Below are 21,156 nucleotides of genomic sequence, written 5' to 3' on the forward strand. Positions count from 1 at the left end.
GACGCTAAAAATATAAAGGAATCAGAATTTTTTAAGCCCTTCAGATGCTGCCCTAATAGCACCCTCCTCCCTATCCCAGACCCTATCCAGAGATAACCATCTTTCTGAATTTTCTGTTTATCACTCCCTTGCCTTTTCTTCATGAGTTGATCACATTTGAATCTTTAAACTATATACTGTTTACTCCTGAATGTTTGGAGACTCTAAAGGGGAATCACGGCTTATGAATTATTCTGCAACTTTTTTTCACCAAACGCTGTGTTTCTATGACCTGTCGATGCTGATGTGAGTAGTGGAACTCCTTTTCTCTGCTGTATAGCCTATTAATCGTCTACCATTTACCCATTCAGTCTATCGCTACTAGACATTTGCATTATTTCTAGTTTTTTTTTTTTGTGCCAACGATGCTGCTAGGTCCCTCTTGTCCGTATCTCCTTGCATACTTGGTACAAATATTTCTTGGGATATGTGCCTAACTTGGGACTATTCGGTTCAAAAGTATGCACAGCTTCCACTCTATTGGGTAATGCCATTGCTTCCAAAGCCGCCATCAATGTGACTGCATTGCTCTGCAACCTTGCTGGGGTTTTCAGATTCTCAATTTCATTAATCCAGAGGGCACTGTGCTTTCAATTCTCATTTCTCAGATTACTAATAAGACTTAGCCTATTTCTCTTGTTCTTTTCTGTGAAGTGCCTGTTCAAATACATAGTCAATTTTTTGCCTTTTTCTTATCGATTCATAGGAATTCTTTGTAAAAATTTATATGAACCCTTTTTATTGTGTGCAAGTAGCTTCTCCCAGTTTGATGCTTGTTTTCGCTTTCTTTATGATATCTTTTTATAAACATACGTTCTTGTTTTAATGTGTTCTAAGTGATTTTTTTTAATATTTTGAAATCCCTTCCTATTCTTTTGCAGTCTCTTTCATATTTTGTACATTTGTCTTTCACAATTAGGTCTTAATCATCCAGAGTTGACTTTTGAGTTTTGTGAAGTAGGCATCCAGTTTTTTTTCCTCTATGGAGAACCAATTGACCCGGCACCTTTTTTTTAAAAAAAAGATTTTATTTATTTATGAGAGAGAGAGAGAGAGAGAGAGAGAGAGGGCACAGACACAGGCAGAGGGAGAAGCAGGCTCCGTGCAGGGAGCCTGACGTGGGACTCGATCCCGGGTCTCCAGGATCAAGCCCTGGACCCAAAGTGGCATTAAACCACTGAGCTACCCGGGCTGCCCGACCCAGCACCTTTTATTAGATAGGATATCCTTCCCCAAGGATCTCAAGGCACACAGGTGTCATTTATTAGGCTTCCACATATGCAGGGATATGTTTCTGGATCTCCATTTTGTTTCACCAGGCAACTTTGTCTACCTCACACAGGCACCACGCTTGAGCTTATGAACTTTATCATTGTGATAATCTTGATATCTAACAGGACAATTCACACGCCTGTTCTTTTGTCATCAGGAGTGTATTTGTTCTCCTCAGATGGTTGTACTTCCATTTAAATCTTAGAATCAGCTTGTCAAGTCATACCTTCCCTGCTTGGAATGTTTATGGAATTTCTTGAAATTTTAATGGAATTTTGGAATGAATAGTCATTAACTTGTGGAAAATTTGCATCTTTCTGTCATCAAATCTCTCTCTGAATATAATTAATCTCTACATTGATTTGTCTTCCCTAATATCTCTCAATGAACTTTTACAATTTCTCTAAAGAGAATTTGCATATAGTTTTAAATTTATTCCTATTTTGATTTTTTAATGTTAAATTGTATCCTTTTATAGGCATATGGAAAGGGAAATGGTATATCAACTTTTGTTTCAACTATGCTAATTTTCTAATTAATTTTAGCATTGTATCTATAGATTCTTTTCTATGTTCTCCATAGTCATATCATTAGTGAATAATACATTTTGCTTCTTTTTTATCAGTAAATATACCACTTATTTATTTTTCTTGCCATATTATACCATGCCATATATTAAATAAAACAGATAATAATGAATCTTTACTTTGTTCCTGTTCATAAAGAGGATCCTTTAAACATTTCACTATTAAGTATCAGGTTTACTATATGTGTTTCCTCTACATTATTCATCACATTAAGAATGTTCCCATCTATTTCTAATTCTATAAAGGTTTTCATCATTAATGGATGTTATTTTTCTCTTCATATGATGGTAACCCTTTAATATGTTTATCTAATCTGTAACATCAATAGATAGTGAAATGATGACCAACATTATTGTATTCCTGGGATAATCCCAAATTGGTCATGATGTGTTTTCACTTTTATGTACTCCTAGATTTAGTGAGCCAACTTGTTTTTTAAATTTTTGCATTTATGTTTATGAATGAAATTGGCCCATAATTCCCCTTTTTACGTTGTCTAATTTGCTTTCAGAATCAAAATTTGCTAACCTCATTGATAGGTTGGATAGCATTCTATCTTTTTCTATACTCCAGAATGATTTGTATAACATAGGTAGAACTCCCCTATAAAACATCAGAGCCTGTTATTTCCATTATAAAGATATTTTAAATTTACAAGTCTATTTTTTTAATAATTTAGAACTGTTTAGATTTTCTAGTTATTTCTGAATCAGTTTCAATAAGTCATGTGTTTATAAGAATTTGCTGTATATTTCAATAAATTACCTATTTCAAAGTTCTCAACTCTTGTTTTTAAGTTGCTTTAAGTATCCTCTATTATCTTTCTAATCCATGCTGTTTGTGTATTTATGGTTTTTTCTTAATATTTATCTGACCCTTCTCTACTTTACTCTTGATCAATCTTGTCAGAGATTTGCCTATTTCATTAGTTTTTTCAAAAAATGAATTTTGAATTCATTGATCCTTGAATATAATTTATCTTCTATCTTTTATTATTTCCCTCTTACATTTTCTTTTAATATATTCTCTTCACCTTTTTATAACTCCCTAAGTTAGATTCCTAGCATATTAATTTTCAGGCTCCTTTCTTATCTATACAAGCATCTAATATTGTACATGTCTAACTATGTATTGCTTTAGTCACATCCCATTAGTCACCCTATAGTGTTTTTATTATCATTCAGTCCTAATTATTATCATTCAGTCCTAATTTATCATGTCTTATTCTATGACCTATGAGTTCTTTGGAACTCAATTTTTATTTCCATATATATAGCCATTCTAGTTACTTTTTGTTACTTATTTTTATACCATTATCACACTAGAGCCAAATGATGTGGTCAATATAAAGATAATACTTCTCAAAGGTGCTATAGGTTATAAGGATACCCTAACTTATCTAAATGATTCACATAATTTTCTCTTCTATATTTTTCACTAAGAACTTTCTATCAATTCTAACATGCTGGTAGATCAGGCAAAAAAACAAATAAAAATTATAAATTAAGATAACCTTGGGAAACTGTATAATCTGTTAAGTTAAAGGCAGAACTAAAAAAGAACTAACTCCTACTTCTGTTTCCATAATTTTGCTCTCATCCTTTGTCTATTATTCATAAAACAATCTTACAAGACTTCCTCAGGAATCTTGTAGATTAATAAGTTTATAATAATATTAGGTTCATGCACAAAACTTCTCATATCCATGACTATATTAAATGTTACTGTCATTTGTTCTCAAATTCACATTTCACCCAATGGTATGTATACTTTAAAAGATTGGAAAAAGAATAATAATTAGATTAATCAAAATGGACTGTATAAAAATACGCCTACTAACTCATGGAGAAAAAATTAAAAAAACATGAAATCTGGAACTTTAAGAAGAAGCACATCTCAAAAACGTGGATGGCTTTGGACAAAAGGCAGAACAATGGCTACTTGAATCAGCGCCACTCCCAGCTCTGCTGTGTGAGGGAACAGGCTCGGTGTTCCTGGAGCAGAAATGTCTAGGTGCTCTGCTCATTTCAGCTCAGCTGCACTCAGCCATCCACTGCCCCACAGAGTCACCCCCAAAGGACCTCACAGAAGACTCTTTTCCTGGAAGTCTAGAAATGAGACTTCCTAGTGCCAGGAAAGCTTGAAGTTATTCTGGAAAGATTAGTAAATTTGTTAGTGGTAGAGTCCACTGGGGACTGATAGGGAAAAAATACCAGGAGCTTGTTCCCACCCTGGTTCTCTGACTTACTTGGTTTCACTTGGCCACTTAGCCTCCTTACACTGGTTACCTCACAACCTAAGCACATCGTAGCCATTTCTAGCCCACACAAAAGGAACATATTTTGTGACCCTAACAAATGCAAGAGACTGAGCTGAGCCTACAAGGATGAATGTGGTCTGGCTCTAACTCTTTTTTTTTTTAATTTTTACTTATTTATGATAGTCACACACAGAGAGAGAGAGAGAGAGAGAGAGAGAGAGAGGCAGAGACACAGGCAGAGGGAGAAGCAGGCTCCATGCACCGGGAGCCCGACGTGGGATTCGATCCCGGGTCTCCAGGATCGCGCCCTGGGCCAAAGGCAGGCGCCAAACCACTGCGCCACCCAGGGATCCCTGGCTCTAACTCTTAAGCAGCTCAGTATTCGTTAGGCCAAAATGGCATAAATACAAATATTCAATGTGTTAAGTATCATGTGAGCATCTCCTCCAAGTAACTTCAGATTTACAGAATTCTTTACTTTTATTCATATCATCCCTACTTCTCTTTCCCACATGCCCCAGGCCCTCTCACCAATCCCACAGTTCCAGGACCACTGGCCGACCTATCTTCCTGCACATTCTGTGCTCTAGCACTCTCGCTGCCTTTTGTTCCTCTGATAAGAGAGTCTCATTAAAGCCCACAGTGTTACTTGTTCCGAACACAAATGATGCTTAGATCTAAATTTTCATCTCCCCTGCCACTCCTTTTTTTTTCTACTCCTCTTTATTAAACACATGAAACACCGGGAGTTTCAGAATCTGCCTCTATCTCCAGAGGTTAACTTTTCTAAACAACCAGCCACACTAACATGAGTGATTTTTCTAAAGTACAAATGTGATTGTAGAACTTCAGTCCTTAAATTTCATGGCTCCTCTAACCTCAGAAGACACACAAGATCCTTTATCTCTGGCCCTTGTGTATCTCACCAGCTTGCTGCCTGCTACCCCCCACCCACCAGATCCTAGAATCCAACCATACTCAACTACTCCTATTCTCTCTCACATCTTGCCTAGATACTCTTCTCTTTCTCAATTGTTTGCTCATCAGAAACTCACTTCAGTCTGTTATAGGACCCTTTATCCTTGCCACTGAAATCAAGTTATGGCCTTCAGGTGGGCACACTCCTACACCACCTTCATGCTTATAAAGCATAGCCCTGGGATGGTTTACTACTGCTAATCTGCCAAATTTATTTATTTATTAAGATTTTATTTATTTATTCATGAGAGACACAGAGAGAGGCAGAGACACAGGCAGAGGGAGAAGCAGGCTCCATGCAGGGAGCCCAACGTGGGACTCAATCCCAGGCCTCCAGGATCAGGCCCTGGACTGAAGGCGGCGCTAAACCGCTGAGCCACCCAGGCTGCTCATAATCTGCTGAATTTAAATAGGGAAGACTAAGGAGGAAGATCTACACACTTCACTCCTTCACCCGAGCTCAGGACACTATGCTTGTGAGGCACCATCAGCCTCTCCCTTCTTAGCCGGAGCAGCAAAAGTCCCTTCTTGGAAACCCTGAAGAGTAAGGACATAAGAATCCCAGGTTTAACGCTTTCTACCATTTCCCCAGTGATCCAAGCCAAGTACTTGGGCATAAATCTAAACTACATCCTCTACCTTCTATCAATCACCAAACCCTAAAGTTTTATCTCCACATATTTCTCCATACATCCTTTTCTCTCCAACTATCCTACCTCAATCCTACATCCAGGCCTCATCATCCTCTGCCAACACTACAGTAACAATTTCCTAACTCTTTCTGATTTGTCTCGTCCCATTTCTAACCTAATCTCCACGCTGCAGCCCGAGTGATCATTCTGCAACTCGGTTCTGATTGTGTCACTCTCTGACAGCCTCCTGTTAACCTCAGGATAAAGGCCAAGCCCTTTACAATGACTTATAGAACCTTTCATGACCTACTTCCTTTCCAGAGTCATCTGCCCCCTTCCCCCTGCCCCACACTCAATCCAGTGATATTGAAATGTCTGTAGTTTCTGACGGTCATCATACCGTTGCAAATCTTCATCCCTTCTTTCACGTGAGTCCTTCTGTCTGAAGGACACTTGAGTCCCCATCTCATCGCTGCTTCCACCTTGAAGACTCTGCTCCAGGCGTTACCTCCGGGAAGCCTTCCCTAACCTCAATGCCCCATTGCTTCCTGTCCTGCTCTCAGGCTGGGAGGTCACTTCTCTTTTGTACTCACTCTGTGAGTCACGCCATCATTGAATTCCCTACCCCACGTCGATATTTATTTTTATGTCCATCTTGGGCAGAGGCCCTGTCCCCAGGAATCAGAGGTTACCAGCACTCAAGGTAAGTTCGTAGACTTAACCTGAGCTCTTTGTTCTTACCAATCATCCATTCCTTAATTTATCTGTGAACTCAATCCTAGTAATTTATTGATGAATTTCATGGGTATGTCCCACCCCACTCATCCACTCTTTTTGCTGAGTAATATCCTGATTTCCTAGATGCCTTCGGCCTGTGTGGAAACCAATCATTTTCCTTCTTCTCTAAAAATTCCAGAGCATGCGAAGAACATTTGTTAACTACTTCCAAATTGTGATTTGTTTTTAAATTCCTCATTTGAATCGTTTTTATATGCTTCTTGTCCTGGTGACATAACTGACTGATTACACTGCATCTTTCATGAGTGTAGACCGACATAAATGATGTGGAGCGACAGCCTAATCCTCCGGAACTGCGAGACTACTGCTCTCTCTTTGCTGGCTTCCATCTGCAGGAAATGCAAATCTCAGAGGCAGCCGTCAGAATTAAATACACTTTGATAAATAATAGCCTAGTAACATCACATTACTTTTACAACAGCTCTTTGAAGTCAGTCGGAGACCGAGCCCGGCTCTTCCTGCCTACTACTGGCTTTAGCAGCTAGGGGCACAGCTTTTTTGCTTTTTTTGTTTTTTTTTTTTTTTAATTCAAGTTAATAAAGAGTCAAGCCTAAAGAGCTTTGCTATAAATCTTACATTTTCCAAAGGAAATCTCAGGAAACGAATGGAAAAACTTAGAGGGTGGGTGGTGGCCTCTCTATGGAAGTTAAAAGCAGAGCAGAGCCCCCCGTCTGGAGAACCTGGGCTCGGGAACTAGAGAATAGTGAAAGATAGGGACTCGGGACTCAGGCTTCTGGCATTGAGGATAGTGAGCAGCAGGGAGGGAGGGGCGGGAGGAGCTAGAAAGGACGCGGCCCCAGAAGGACTCCCCTAGGCTCCTGCTTAGCTCCAGGAGGCCGTCCCGTCCCCGAGCACACGGCTCAACAGAGGCCTGGATATACACACGATTGTACACACGATTGTACAAACAGCAGGCTCTTCTTCCCTCCCCTGCAAAGTTCCATTCTGGATTCTACTCTGGTTCCTTTTTCAAGCAACAAGAATGACTAGTGATAGAAATTTTAAAGGCAAATTTTAAAGGCAAATCATGTGTATTTGGGCTTCTTGCCTAAAAGCTAAAAAACGGAGAAGAGTTTCTTCCTCCATTTTCAGCTTCTATTTGTCTTTCTCTCAGTTCCCAGGCCCCGAAGGCCAGCGACTCCCCTGCTCCTGGACCCCTACAACCCAAAGCTCCTTTCTCAAAATAGAAACCGCAGGAGGTTGTGAGCTGCTCCCTCCCTGGTCATCTGCTTTCCCAAATCCCACACTTCTCAAGTGTCTCCCCAAGCATCCAGCACCCCACCCCCACCCCAGCAAGCTCTTCTTTTCTGTCCTCTCCTCCAAATCTTCTTTCAAATCCAGTCTTCCACTCATAAGCTTTCTACATTATTCATTTCCATGCCATTCTGTCCTTTAGAAATTCTTTGGAAAACTGTAGCAATTTTAGAATATTTTAACACTCCTGTCATGGAGCTGTAGCGCCCTACCCCATTTTCTTTCTTTTTTTTTTAATTTATACATTTATTTTTTATTAGTGTTCAATTTGCCAACATATAGTGTAACACCCAGTGCTCATCCAGTCAAGTGCCCCCCTCAGTGCTCGTCACCCAGTCGCCCCCACCCCCCACCCTCCTCCCCTTCCACCACCCCTTGTTCGTTTCCCAGAGTTAGGAGTCTCTCATGTTCCGTCTCCCTTTCTGATATTTCCCACTCGTTTTTTCTCCTTTCCCCTTTATTCCCTTTCATCATTTTTTATATTCCCCAAATGAATGAGACTGTATAATGTTTGTCCTTCTCCGATTGACTTATTCCTACCCCATTTTCTAACAGGAACATTTGTTTGACACTTCATGTCAGTCATTCTGGATAATTTACTTCTGTCATCTCATTTAACCATTACAGTGCAGTTAAACATTATTCCTACTGGGCAGGAAACTGAGATTCAGAAAGGCTGAGGAATTTGCATTGATCACAAGGTATTAAGCAGGGAACTCAGGAGTCAGTTTGGTCAAGTCTCATGTTCTTTCTTACTTTATGTTTCTTCTCCAAAATAAAATTTAAAAAATACTAATAAAATTATCCAAAGTTATGGAGTCTGGCCCTGACTGACATTTTTTGAAATTCGCTCAAGTGTTTACACCTATAAGGAGAAAGCCTGGGTCACCGGCCCACATTTTCACATTGCTTATAACTCTCAAGCCAGCGGAGCCCTAAGCAACCCTGAGCTTGAGAAAAATGTCAACCAAAATAACCTCTGTCTACTGCTACTGAAGGGAAATCAGGTATCAAGTTGATAGATTTCTGATGTCTAACGCCATTTATATGAACTAATGCTCCATTAGGTATTCAGAGAGTATAAAAAGATCAATGATGACCAGCTGGAGGTTAAATGGCAAATCCAAAGCAATATTTTAAGGGTTGAAGGGAGTGCTTTCTTTCCTCAGATTTAAGAGAAGGAAAAGTACTTCCAATTAGACACGGGCCCCAAGCAAAGCAGGGCGGCTTGTCTCTGCTCAGGGGTGGTGCGTTGCGTGTGTTGGGGGGCAGCTGTCAGTCGCGGGCTAGGATCTGACCGCACCGGGGTCGGTGGGAGGGCTCGTCTAGGCACCTCTGTCTGAGGAAGGCTCGGGCAGAGCCTTGCCCGCTCTTTCGGGAGGTGCTGATTTACTGTGAACTTCATGTAAGACTGTATTATTTTCAACCTCAGAAATATTTACCAAAAAATCAGGGACCACGACCTCCTGGACAAACGGAAAACCGTCACAGCACTGAAGGCAGGAGAGGACCGGGCCATTCTCCTGGGACTGGCCATGATGGTCTGCTCCATCATGATGTACTTTCTGCTGGGAATCACTCTCCTGCGCTCGTACATGCAGAGGTAATGCCTTTGGGTGGTTGGGACGCGGCCGCTGGTCTTCTCCTTGCTCTCCTGTAGCTTATCGGCCCTAAGGTCCTCTTCCTCCACCTTCTTTCCCAATAAGGACTTTGAGCGGTGCCTGGCACATAATATTTTTAATAATGTCATCGAATACTAATGATGGAACTAGTTCTGCGTATACGCTGCCTACTGTGCGCAGGGACCTTCCATACGTGACTTGCTCAATGCTCACGGAGATACTTCACAAGAGAAGTAGGAGATGAGTATACTCATTATCAAAATGGCAACACTGAGGCTCAAGGTAGTGATGATTTGCCTAATATCACACACCTGTAGCATATGGCAGAGATAAGATTCAAACCCACACCCCATTCATTCACCCCACTCCTTCCCCACTCAGTCCCTCTTCTTGTCCCTTGTCACCTCTGTTGTCCAGCATCGTTCCTTTCCTGCCCACGGCCCTCTTCATCACCCCACATATCGGTGGTTCTCTACTGCACGTTTACAGTTCCTGAGAATCGTTAAAAAATACTGATGCCCGGGGCCCCCCACCGTCGACCCCCGAAGGTCGGGTTTGAGGGTCTGCAGTGGGACTGGGTCGCCAGCATCTTTCAAAGTCCCCGCCCCCGGGGACCTGAGTGTGTTATCAAGACCGGGAAACACTGCTGTGCATCAGCTTTCAACCACCGCAGAGTCTGAGCCCTTTCCATTTTGCTATTTGCCCTAAGATCACCGAATAGACAGGGAGGCAGTTAAATACCAGAACCGCGACGGCATCGCCCCTGAGCAAGCCGCGTGAGCCGTGTCACCGCCCCCCGAGCTGACCGCGCCCGGAGCCGGACTCCGAGCAGGGGGGGCCCGGCCCAGCCTCACTAGCGGGAACGTGGCCCGGTGGCTCGGCTTAGGGAGCGAAGCCCTTTCAAATGAGAAGTTGAGACTCTGGTCTGAAAGAGAATCGAACCGTTGTGTGGCGTTCATTTCTCCACCTAAACTAATACTTTCATTTTAGAAGCAAAATCCAGCAGAAATACAGTAATTTTCTAGAACTAAGGCCCCAGCTTTCCTATCTGTGGCCGCTGGCTGGTGGGCTGGGCCGTGGGCCGCGCTCCTCAGCAACGAAGCGCTGGTGCCTCGGGCCTGCGTGCTCACCAGCTCCGAAGCCGCGTGCAGATGCTCACGTCTGCTCAGAACCATCTAGGACTCGTCCCCTTTGTGTAAGCGACACCCGACCATCCGGGCCCCGGAGAACACTTTGCCACCCCAGAGGGTTGGGGCCGGCATCCTCCGTGGGTGCAGCTGGGCCGCAGAGGGAGGCCGACCCGCTGCCGCAGGAGGGCACGTCAGTAGCACAGAGAACACAGTGATGGGCTTGACCCGCAAGTGACACTTTGTCGTGCGTGTGTCACTTTGTAATCATTACTGTTATCCTTGATCATAAAATTACAAGTATTTTGGAACGAAAAACCGGCCAGTGGGCAGCTGGGGGTCAGTTGGGTCTTTTTCAGTCTTTCCAATCAAGGTCCCAGGGGTCGAGGTCCCAGGGCCCTGGCACAGGCCGTCGGGTGCGGGGCAGGGGGCCAGTGGCTGAGGAGCCCGCCTGAGCCACGGGGTGGTCAGCGCAGCTGTCCCCACCGGCCCAGCCCTGGCCTTTCCCGAGCTCTGACCTTCACCTTTTAGGAAAATTAACACCCGACTTGCAAAGTCCGGGAGTGTCTACGGCACAGCGACGGGGATGACAGGCGCTCGGGCCACCTCTTTTGGCCCAGGGAAGGGCGGTGGCCACTCGCTGCCCCGTGGGAGGTGTGGGGAAGTGAGTCGCCACCTGCACCTGTCGGGGCCCCTCGGCTCTGGCCCCCGGGTCCCCGGTCGTCGGTGGCCTGGATGGGAGTAGGAGGCCTGGACGGGTGTAGGAGGCCTGGACGGGTGTGGGACGCCTGGATGGGTGTGAGATGCCCAGATGGGTGTGGGATGCCCAGATGGCTGTGGGAGGCCTGGATGGGTGTGGGGAGGCCTGACGGGCGCGGGGAGGCCGGGACGGGTGTGCAGAGTCCTGGACAGGTGTGGGAGGCCCAGACCGGCATGGGGAGCTGCCCGCAGAGCAAAGGGCGGCTTGTGGGGTCACAGGTGACTTAGTGTAGCAGCCCCTGGTAGCAGGCGCAGTTCGGACCTCCGCGTGGCCCCAGGCCCGTGGCCCACCTGCCAGAGTCGCCTCTGTCCCCCCCCAAGCTGCCCCGCCCAAAGCCGCTGTGCCCGAAGGCACAACCTGGGACACATGGGTCGCTTGGCCAGTCGGGGAGCGTGGGGGTAGGGGGGGCGGCCTCAGACCCACGTGTCTCGTCTCTGCAGCGTGTGGACCGAGGAGTCGCAGTGCACCCTGCTCAATGCCACCATCACCGACACGTTCAACTGCTCCTTCAGCTGCGGGCCCGACTGCTGGAAGCTCTCGCAGTACCCCTGCCTGCAGGTGCACGTCAACCTCACGTCGTCCGGTGAAAGGCTCCTTCTCTACCACACGGAGGAGACCATGAAGGTCAACCAGAAGGTAGGCTGCCTGGCACACCTGCGCCCACCCCCACCCCCCCACCAGCACACCTGCGCCCAGCCCGCCCCACCCACGTGGGCTGCTGGCCCCGCCCCGGGAGGCCTCACTCTGTGCACATGTCGCGTGTCCTAGGCAGGTCGTCCCCCGCGGTGTGGGGCGGGCTGGCCCTGCACCTCCATCCAGAAGCGTAAACACCTGTGGTGCAGACCCAGAGGCTTCCAAGCCAGTGAGCAGCTTGTGCAGGTCATACAAGCCCCCAGGTATGCGCCGTACACCTGAGAGCACCGGGCTGAGGCTTTTGGACACCTCCCTGCTTCCTCGTCACTGTGTCTCAGCCCCGGGGCCATGGGGCCCTGACCTCTGGGCTTCGGCTTCCTCGTCTCCAAGGTGCTTGCAAGGTCCCTGCGGGCCGAGGTGGTGGGCAGGTGCAGAGCAGAGCATGGTGCTGGCCTGGGCGGCCGCAGGCCTGGTCCCCCGCACACACCTGCGTCCCCTGGACACACGCTATGCTCACGGGAGCACGGTTGTCTGGAACCGCGACGTTCACAGCCACGGGCTGGACGCTCAGCGAACACTGGCGAGAGCTGCGGGCCTTGTGGTTGGGGCCCGGCTGACCGGTGGCCCCGGCAGAGCCAGGCTGCGGCGGCGGCTGGCAGGTAAGTCTCTGGAGCTTGCGACTTGGGGTAGCGACGGAGGTGCCCCGAAAGCCCGGTGCTGCCCCCGGGGCCACCGGCCGTTGTCACGAGGCTACGACCCTCGAGAGCCCCTCTCTTCTTCGTAAGAATTTCCTCTCACCACAATCACCAGCGCCTGCACGACACAGGTTACATGCGTGGAAGAAGCGCGGCGGCTGGGCAACGAGATGCTACGACATGGCATTTGCCTTGTGACCCAGTGACGCAGAGGAGGAAACTCCCCTCGCGTGTCGGTCACAACTTGAAGGAAGCCCCCCAGGTCCGTCTGAGGATGGAGGCAATGGCCGTGCCAGGGACCTCGTGGGAAGGTGCCCTGATTTCCGCTCGTCGCCACCGCCCCGGGGGACCCCGATCCTCACCGTGTTCTGCAGACACGGAGCGTGGCTCCCCCACATCTTGCTTTCCGAGATGCCAGAGCTTCACCTCGAAGCCGACCTGGGACGCTGGGCGCCGGGGACACTCGGCAGGCGGCCAGCGCTGAGCAGGCCCGGGGTGGGCGGGTGGTCTCGGTTTCCTCGTTTGGCCATTTGTCACTGCAGCCGTGAGTGCACCGGCCGGCGACAGCGAGCGGGGCCACCGCAGGAGGCCTCGGCCAGGCTCTAGGACAGCATCTGTCTGCCGTCGGGACGGCGCCAGCTCATTGTTGGGTTCATTTGCCCCCTTACGTGGTTTTTACCTGTGAATTAAAACACACGCGTGCACAGAAGCACGCGAGCGAGGGAAGGACGTGCAGCTCAGGCGTTTATTACAGAGCCCACCGGAGGGCAAAGAACTAAAGCGTTTCCTGCAACACAAAACCCCCCTCTTGCCCCCTCCCATTACCCACAGGCTCTGCCCCATATGCCAAAGATGACAGCTGCCCTGACGGTGCAGCAATTACTGTTTTCTCCTTGGTAGTGCTGCCGCCTAAGCATATGTCCTTAAACAGTGTCTTGGAGTTTTGCTTGGTTTGTAAACATCACATAAGTGGAATCACGCAGGACGTTTCCCTTTGTGTCTGGCTCCTTCACACACCCTAAGGGGGCTTAGAGCCATCCCACTTGGTGGCAGTTCATTCATTTTCATTATTGTACGAACGTGCCAATGTGTTCATTCTCTGTTGATGGACATTTTGACTCCTGTAGGGTTTGGGGGTATTACCAGTGATCCTGCCTTGTGTCTCCGTGCACGAGCACACGCATTTCTGTTGGCTGAACACCTGGGAATGAAACAGCTAGACCCCGGGGTGCACCTACCTGGGGGTTTAGCAGATGACACCAGACGGTTCTCCAAACTCCCACACCCCGAAATGAGAGATTTTACCATTTTAAGTCCTTACCCACACTTGGTATCATCTGTGATTGTTATTTTAGCTGATGTAGTGACATTTCCTTGCGATTCTGAGGACTAATGTCACCACCTGACTCTCATTTATGTATTGGCCGTCTGGTTATTCCCTTTTGTACATTGTTCCAGTCCCTCATCCATTTTTCTGTCCGATTGTTTCTTCTTCATATTCATTGTAGGAAGTTTTTTACATAGATATGAACCTCTGCTGGGTATACGTGCTGTAAACACCTTCTCTCCTTCCATGGCCTTTCCACTCTCTTAATGATGTCTTTGAATGAAAGAACTTTCTAATTCCGATACAGCTAGATTTTGTTGATCTTTTTTTGCTATTGTGTAGGTGGTGATGGTTGTTTCAGTTTTTGGGTTTTGGGCTCTTTTTTTCTCACGTGAACAGCCATTTGCCCAAGTCCGCTTATGAAGAGATCTCCCTTTCTTCACTGGATTATTTTTATAATCCCATTCCCCCCCCCCTTTTTTTCTGGGAAGTTATCTGCTGTATTACTATTCTTTTAGGGTTTAGCCTGGAGATTACAACTTGTTTTTACACCTCAGAAACTTTCATTGTCTCCCGGTGAGCTTTAATGCTATTTAGAAATTGGCTCTCCAAAAAAAAAAAAGAAATTGGCTCTCCATGTAATTGCTGCGTCTTTGAAGGTAATCTTGGTTTATTTTAAAGATCATTTTATTTGGTTTTCCACAGTTTAACTGTTATGTGGCAGAGTGGGCATTAATTTTTATTTGCCTGCTTAGTGTTTCCAGGGCTTCTTTGGCTGTTCCTTGATGCTCTTCAACTATTTTGGAAAGTTCTCACTCAGTATTTCATCAAATATCATCTCTGCTCTGATTCACTCCTGTTTCCCCTTTTTGTACTCAAACTGGCCATACGCTAGACTTTCTCTGCATATCTCCTGTGTATCCTACTCTTGCCCTCCCTTTTGTTGTTTTCCTCTTTTTAATCTCTCTGTGCTGCATCCTGCATTCTGATTTATCTTGTAATTTGTAATTCATTCCTCAGCTCTGGCAAATCTACGGTTAAAACCATTGATTGGATTCTTGATTTCTCATCTTGTATTTTTCATTGTCAGAATATTCATTGGAATCTGTTCGACCACTTCTAGTTTTCTGAAATATCCTCATTTTTGTCTTTTAAACCTTTCAACATAAAATGCAAAATTATAGTTATTTTATCTAAAGTTTATCTCAAGGACTTCAATATCCAGAGCTGCTATATGCCTATGTTATTTTATTTTCTCCTCCTGTTTGTTTTCATGTTTGTCTTACAGTATCTGGTTATTTTTCATTAGGTATGGTATTTGCAGACTCATTTATAAAAATAATTTTAAGCCTAGGATGATGTCATCACGCCATCTTTTCCAGAAAGTACTTCCATTTGCTTTGCCAGGTTCCTGAATGTATGAGCCATACATGATCACCTCATGCTGACTTCACAGGCTGAGATACACTCGCCTGAATTGAAGCCCCTTTGAGGACCTACTTCAGGTTGCCATTATTCCTAGGATACAGTCTGTAGGGCCCCAACACAAAGTGGATAGGGGGTCGTCAGGCCCCCTGCCTGACAGGCCCTCAGTGATGGCTCCTGCCCCCAGCCCTCCAAGGCTATCCAAAATGCCATTCTAGGCTCTCAGCCCCCTTCTAGAATCAGCATATACTCCCAAGGCAAAGGCGGCACCAAAGGCGGTTCACCTTCCCGGCCCCGCAGCTCTTCATACCCTGGAAAGTCTTTAATCAGAAATATATATACTGAAAATACAGTTGCCTCCACACCTGAAGGTCATGAAGCCACAATCCTCATGCAACACGAGGCATATCCAGGATATTCCCGGGGGAAGCATAAAAATAATCTCTATGTGGATCTCTCCTTCCTGTTACCCTCCCCCCGGCTCACTAAAAATAACAGTCTTCCCAAGAATTACCAAGAAATGGGCAGAGTTTTTTTAGAGATGCATAAGGCACTACTGACCATGTTTGAGCTCTATGTTTGCAGAAAATATCCAGAAGAGTTTTTATTTTTAAATTCTCCCACTCATATATTCTTCCTTTTTCAGCTTTTAAGCCCAGTGCCCAGCCTCTTGTCAACATTACAACTGGAGCTGCTTAAGCTGATAAGCTGGCAGGCTCTCGTAGAGCGACTGGCTGACCGCTCCAGGGAGCCACCAGCGGGCTCAATGGCCTCGGCCTCTCAAGGCCACAAGGCCATCGGAGGAATCACAAATAGAGGCTGAGTATTAATTCACTGTGGCTGTTAAATTTTTCAATGCTGATCTCCTTTGGGAGGTTAAAACCTATTCTGTCTACCAGGGATTCTCAAAACATGACTATTTGGTCTGAGAGTTGATTTAAAATCAAGTTTGGAAAAAAAGATAATAAAAAAATTAAAAAATGAAGTTTGGTATAAAACAAGAAAATGAAAAAAATAAAATAAAATAAAACAAGAAAATGTACCCAATAAAAAGGGGTTCCGGACCCAATTCCAATGCATCTGGGGCAGGAAGATGGGCTGTTTCTCACACCATGAAGCAAATCTCCAAAACCAGCTTGTTATCCTACAACTCAGCCCAAATCGGATACTGTCCACCCAGAGAAAGCATCAGGTTGCGTACCTTAAGAGCGCGGTCCCTGACTACCCCCACCCGCAGTTCAGATGCCAGGCACAAGCTCTGCTTATCAGAGCTTCCAGAAGCCCCCTCCTTAAGCCCTACTAATTTGCTAGAGTAGCTCACCGCCTCAGAGACACACTTTGCTTATTAGAATCCCAGTTTATTTTAAAATGATAGAACTCAGGAGAGGCCGGATGGAAGAGCCATATAGGGCTAAGTACAGGGAAGGGCACAGATCCCTCTGCACGCAGCCAGTCTCCCCAAATCTCCCTGCATTTACGCACCTGGAAGCTCTCCTAACCCGGTCCTTTGGGTTTTTTATGGAGGCTTCATTATATTGGCTTCATTGATTAAGCCATCAGCCATTGGCAATTGATTCGATTTCCAGCCCTTCTCCCAGGAGTTCAGGGGATTAAGACTGAGAGTTCTAACCCTCTAATCACATAGATGGTTCTCCTGGCAGCCAGCCCCATCCTTAAGTGTGCTCCCAAAGTAACCTTATTAACCTAACAAAAGACACCTTTATAGCTCTTATCACTTAGAAATTCCAATGGTTTTAGGAACTCTGTTCCAGAAACAGGGACAAAGAATAAATATGTATTTCTTACTATATAAATCACAATATCACATCCATTCTCTGGTACGTGGGATGGTACCATAATAATTGTCACGGGAAAGATAGCTATTTTTGGTAAAGAATAAGTTCTATAAATTAGCCGATCATTTGCAAATCCAGACTCCCCACCATCCCTCACTTTGTCACCCATTCTGAAGCCTTCTGGGTTTCCTAAAAGCAGAGAATATACATGTCTAGACCAGCATTCCTCAGCCTGGGCACTACTGATATTTTGGGTGGGATAATTGTTGTTCTACGAGGGTGGGTTCTGTCCTGTACGGTGTAGGATATCTAGCAGCATCCCTGGCCTTTACCCACCAGATGTTTAACTTCCTCCTCTGTCCAACTGTGATAACTGAAAATGTCTCCAGACAGCGGCGGAACCACTGCCCTAGATTTTATTTAATTTTGAGTTTAGATGCTGTGAGATACCAAAATCCTAAGCAAGGCTTAGAAGCACTTAATTCCTCTGCATTGCATTGATAGAGTAAAGGGAAAAGGGAAGAAATGAAAGACAAGTTGAAAACCTAGATAAGAAATAAAAGGATCAAATATTTATCAAGTGTCTGCTATATATTGTGGCCCCAACACTACGCTAAGAACTTTATAAAAATCATCTCATTCAATCCTAAAACCACACCCGTAAAATAATAGTCAAATTTTACCAAGAGTTTTACAATGTGCCAGCCACTGTATCATATTAAATATTTTACATGAGCTCACTTATTTAATTACAACAACAATCCCACGTATTAGATACCACTATCATCTCCACTTTTGAAATGATGTAACTAATCCAGAAAATGAAATGATTTTACCAAGGCCACACATTCACCAATTAATTAGGTTTGAATAAAAATCTAAGTCTTTCCATCTCACCCTGCTATGACTTAAAGAGAAAAACATGGAGCATCCTCCTGAGAGGATAAAAAATCTAATTCCATGAAATATTTATCCTCTGATGACATATTTTAGTGAACAGGTGAGAATCCATGAGATTCCATCACATCCAAGAGCCACGTAGGATAAACGGCCGTTGCATAAGGAATATAATTATCTGGATCCATAGGAAAGGCCAGAGTTGTGTATCCAGTGCCGGTTTACCCAGAATAGAGATTAAACAGAAAGCAGCGCACCCTGGAAAGGGGTGGGAGTGGAAAAAGGCCCAGAAACGTGGCATATGAAATCCCCATAATTAGCACTTTAAATTGAAAGATGTCCATTAGACATTTGCTGAAACCACCTATGGACCAGAGATTCAGAAATGCTTAGGATTGACAAAGTTTAGTCATCATCGCTCACCAAAACTGAATTCTGGGACAGCCCAAGGCACCTTCGAGCAGAAGTGTGAGGAAGCGCGTGCCCCAAAGAAGCCTGCGCTAAGCGTCAAGAAGAAGAGCGTGGGGAGGGACTCTACTCCTTTCCCGTTGCTGAGAAGGGGACCGTGGCGAAGGGCAAGGGCAGGCGAGGTGAGGGACTTCTCTAGGCCTAACTGGATACGTCATGAACCAGGCGGGTGGCCTCCAGGTTGAGCCGTCCGGGCACTGACTACTCTCCAGGCTGCAGCTGGCTTGTATTTAGTAAGTAGGTTTCCGGGGCCCTTTTACCGTCTCTAGTCCAGATCAGGCAGAAGTGCCGTAACAGATGGGAAAGCTCCAGGAAACTCTGGAAAGGCGCGCACCCCCCTGGAGGGGCCTGTGCCTCGATACTGAGAGAAACGCCAGCGCATAGCAGACTGTGAGCTGTTTTCCTTCCCTCTCCCCAACATTTCAAACCATTCACCAAAGTCAAGCAGACACTAGAAGTGCAAACTACACAAATGTAAACCGAATTTTGTGGGGTTTGCTCTCTTTAGAGGTGAGGAGAAGGAACAAGACGTCTTAAAAGGGCAAGAGAAGAGTATCTGAATTTACTCTCTCGCCTCTCCTGTCCATTACCGACACCCCAAAACCTCAAAAGTTCAAAATGCTCCCTGTGTGCCGCAGGAGACAAGGCTTCCAGCCGGTGACCTCTGCAGCCTCGGAACCTGGGAATCCCGTCTTCTTCTCTAGCACAGAACACAAGCCTGGGCACGTCACGCACCGCACAGGCGCAATAAACGTGCTCAATATTCATTGTCTGAGGACGCTTTTAAAGAGTTCCATCGGACTTTAGAACCAAGCACGTCTATGTTGCACGGAGCAATGTCTTTGTTTTTATCTCACAGTCATGGTGGGCTTAGGATGCCCCGGCTACCAGTGAGTCCCGGGAGCAGATTTGGGGCCCAGCTCTTGAAGGGTAGATCTTCCCTCAAAGCCTTTTTAGCTTCATTCCTTGTATCACCCCATCCTTGCTCTGTAATATCTTCCGGTCTCGTATTGTTTATGTTTCTCAGCTTATGTCTACACACGACCTGGCACACTGGACACTCAACATCGATTGGATTTCATTAGATTAATCGAACTTCAACAAAAACAAAAGGAAAATTCTAGCCCCTCTCTGAAATAAAATCCTCCTCTTTTTATAAACGAACAAATGAAGCACAAACCCTTTTCTTGAGGTGATGCTGAGAACTGACAGCTCCCTTTCAAGCATCATGAGAAAAGAGGCTGACGTGGGGTTATTCAGCCAAAGCACCCCCTCCCCCTACGCCCACTTCTCCCCACATCTTTTATTTCCCGGGTGAGGGCCTGTCACTGCTGGCTTCACACATGCCTAGCAAAGCATGTCTAAGCAAAGCCCAACAGGTAGTTTCTCAAAATTCTGTCCACCGTCAGAATAAAAATAATTCTGAGGCGTAAGATTCAGGAAGTCAGGCTAAGAAAATCACACTTTCAGCCACTTTTTCAAAGAACTGTAGAAAAGATGCAATTGCCGGACCTTCCCCGTCATGGAAGGGGAACAAAAGAAGTTGCCAGAAGCCAGGTTTCCCCAGCCGGAAGAGAAAAGGTCATACTTGTGGGGGCTGCTCTATGGTTTTCAATACTAAGGAGGATTTAAGGGATTTGGGAAAGCCGTGAGGTTTATTAACAAAACTCAGGATGAAGAAGGATGTAGACTAACTCTTCCACTGAATGGCTGCCTCAGAGGCTTTCAAGGTATTTTCATATGTTAAAATACAAAAGAAAGAATGATCAAAGGCTGTGGCAAACATGCGCACACACACGTATGGTCCCGCCGGGCCCGGGGCTGCCCAACGCCCGGACTGTCACCTCGCAGTCCACAATACGTTTTCCAAGTGGGCATAGATAGTGAAGCCTCCGGCTGTTGAAATGCCCTCTGTATACTCTAAACCACTGACATGAGATTATCCGCCAAGCATGTGATAAAATCATGAGCCCGTGGAGTCTTGGCCCCAAATCCATGCGAGCCTCAAGAACACGCACGCGGCCGTCGCCTGAGCCGTGGGAGCAGCAGCCTAGAACCCCGGGTCCGGGTCCAGCACCACGTCGAGTCTCCCGGGACACAGAGCAAGGAACCCAAGGTTAGAGCCGGCTCAGCTCTGCCCGTGGGCACCACGTACCTGCACACGCGCCCTCCGGAGAGGTTCCCGAGTCTTGTACGTGGCGCTTAGGTTAACGACTTTGGAAGATCCTAGGGACGACGTGATAGTCCAAGAAGAAAATGTGGAAGTGGGAATTTGTGGGGCCTCGTGAATAGCCGTTAACCTCCACACAAACCCTGCCACGGGCATAAGGAAGCGGGTGCTGGGGAGCCCCGGAGGCCGCCCTCTGGACCCGCAGGGGGTCTCCTGAGCCCGCCTGGCCTGGCCCGACCCCGAGCGCCCACCCTGGGCCCCGAGTCAGCCCATCCTGTCGTGCAGGGCTCGGTCCCTCCCGGCCAAGTCAACGCACACACTTGACACGCTGGTGGCCTGAGACCTTAACAAGCAGCCCTGACCCGGCCCTGTGAGCTGCTACAGTCTCAGACGTACTTTCTAGCTCATTTTACTCA

At 46.3% G+C, this 21,156-nt stretch overlaps 1 protein-coding gene across 1 annotated transcript in view; it reads left to right on the top strand.

Moving 5' to 3' along the window:
• Positions 1-21,156, top strand: part of KCNMB2 (potassium calcium-activated channel subfamily M regulatory beta subunit 2) — a 90,687-nt gene that overhangs the window by 65,045 nt on the left and 4,486 nt on the right. The window contains exons 3-4 of the mRNA XM_055307696.1: positions 9,253-9,423; positions 11,770-11,965. Of these exons, the coding sequence (XP_055163671.1) occupies positions 9,253-9,423; positions 11,770-11,965 (367 nt within the window). The remainder of the gene's footprint in view (positions 1-9,252; positions 9,424-11,769; positions 11,966-21,156) is intronic.

The sequence above is a fragment of the Nyctereutes procyonoides genome, unplaced genomic scaffold, assembly GCF_905146905.1.
Source record: "Nyctereutes procyonoides isolate TBG_1078 unplaced genomic scaffold, NYPRO_anot_genome, whole genome shotgun sequence".
NCBI lineage: Eukaryota > Metazoa > Chordata > Mammalia > Carnivora > Canidae > Nyctereutes > Nyctereutes procyonoides.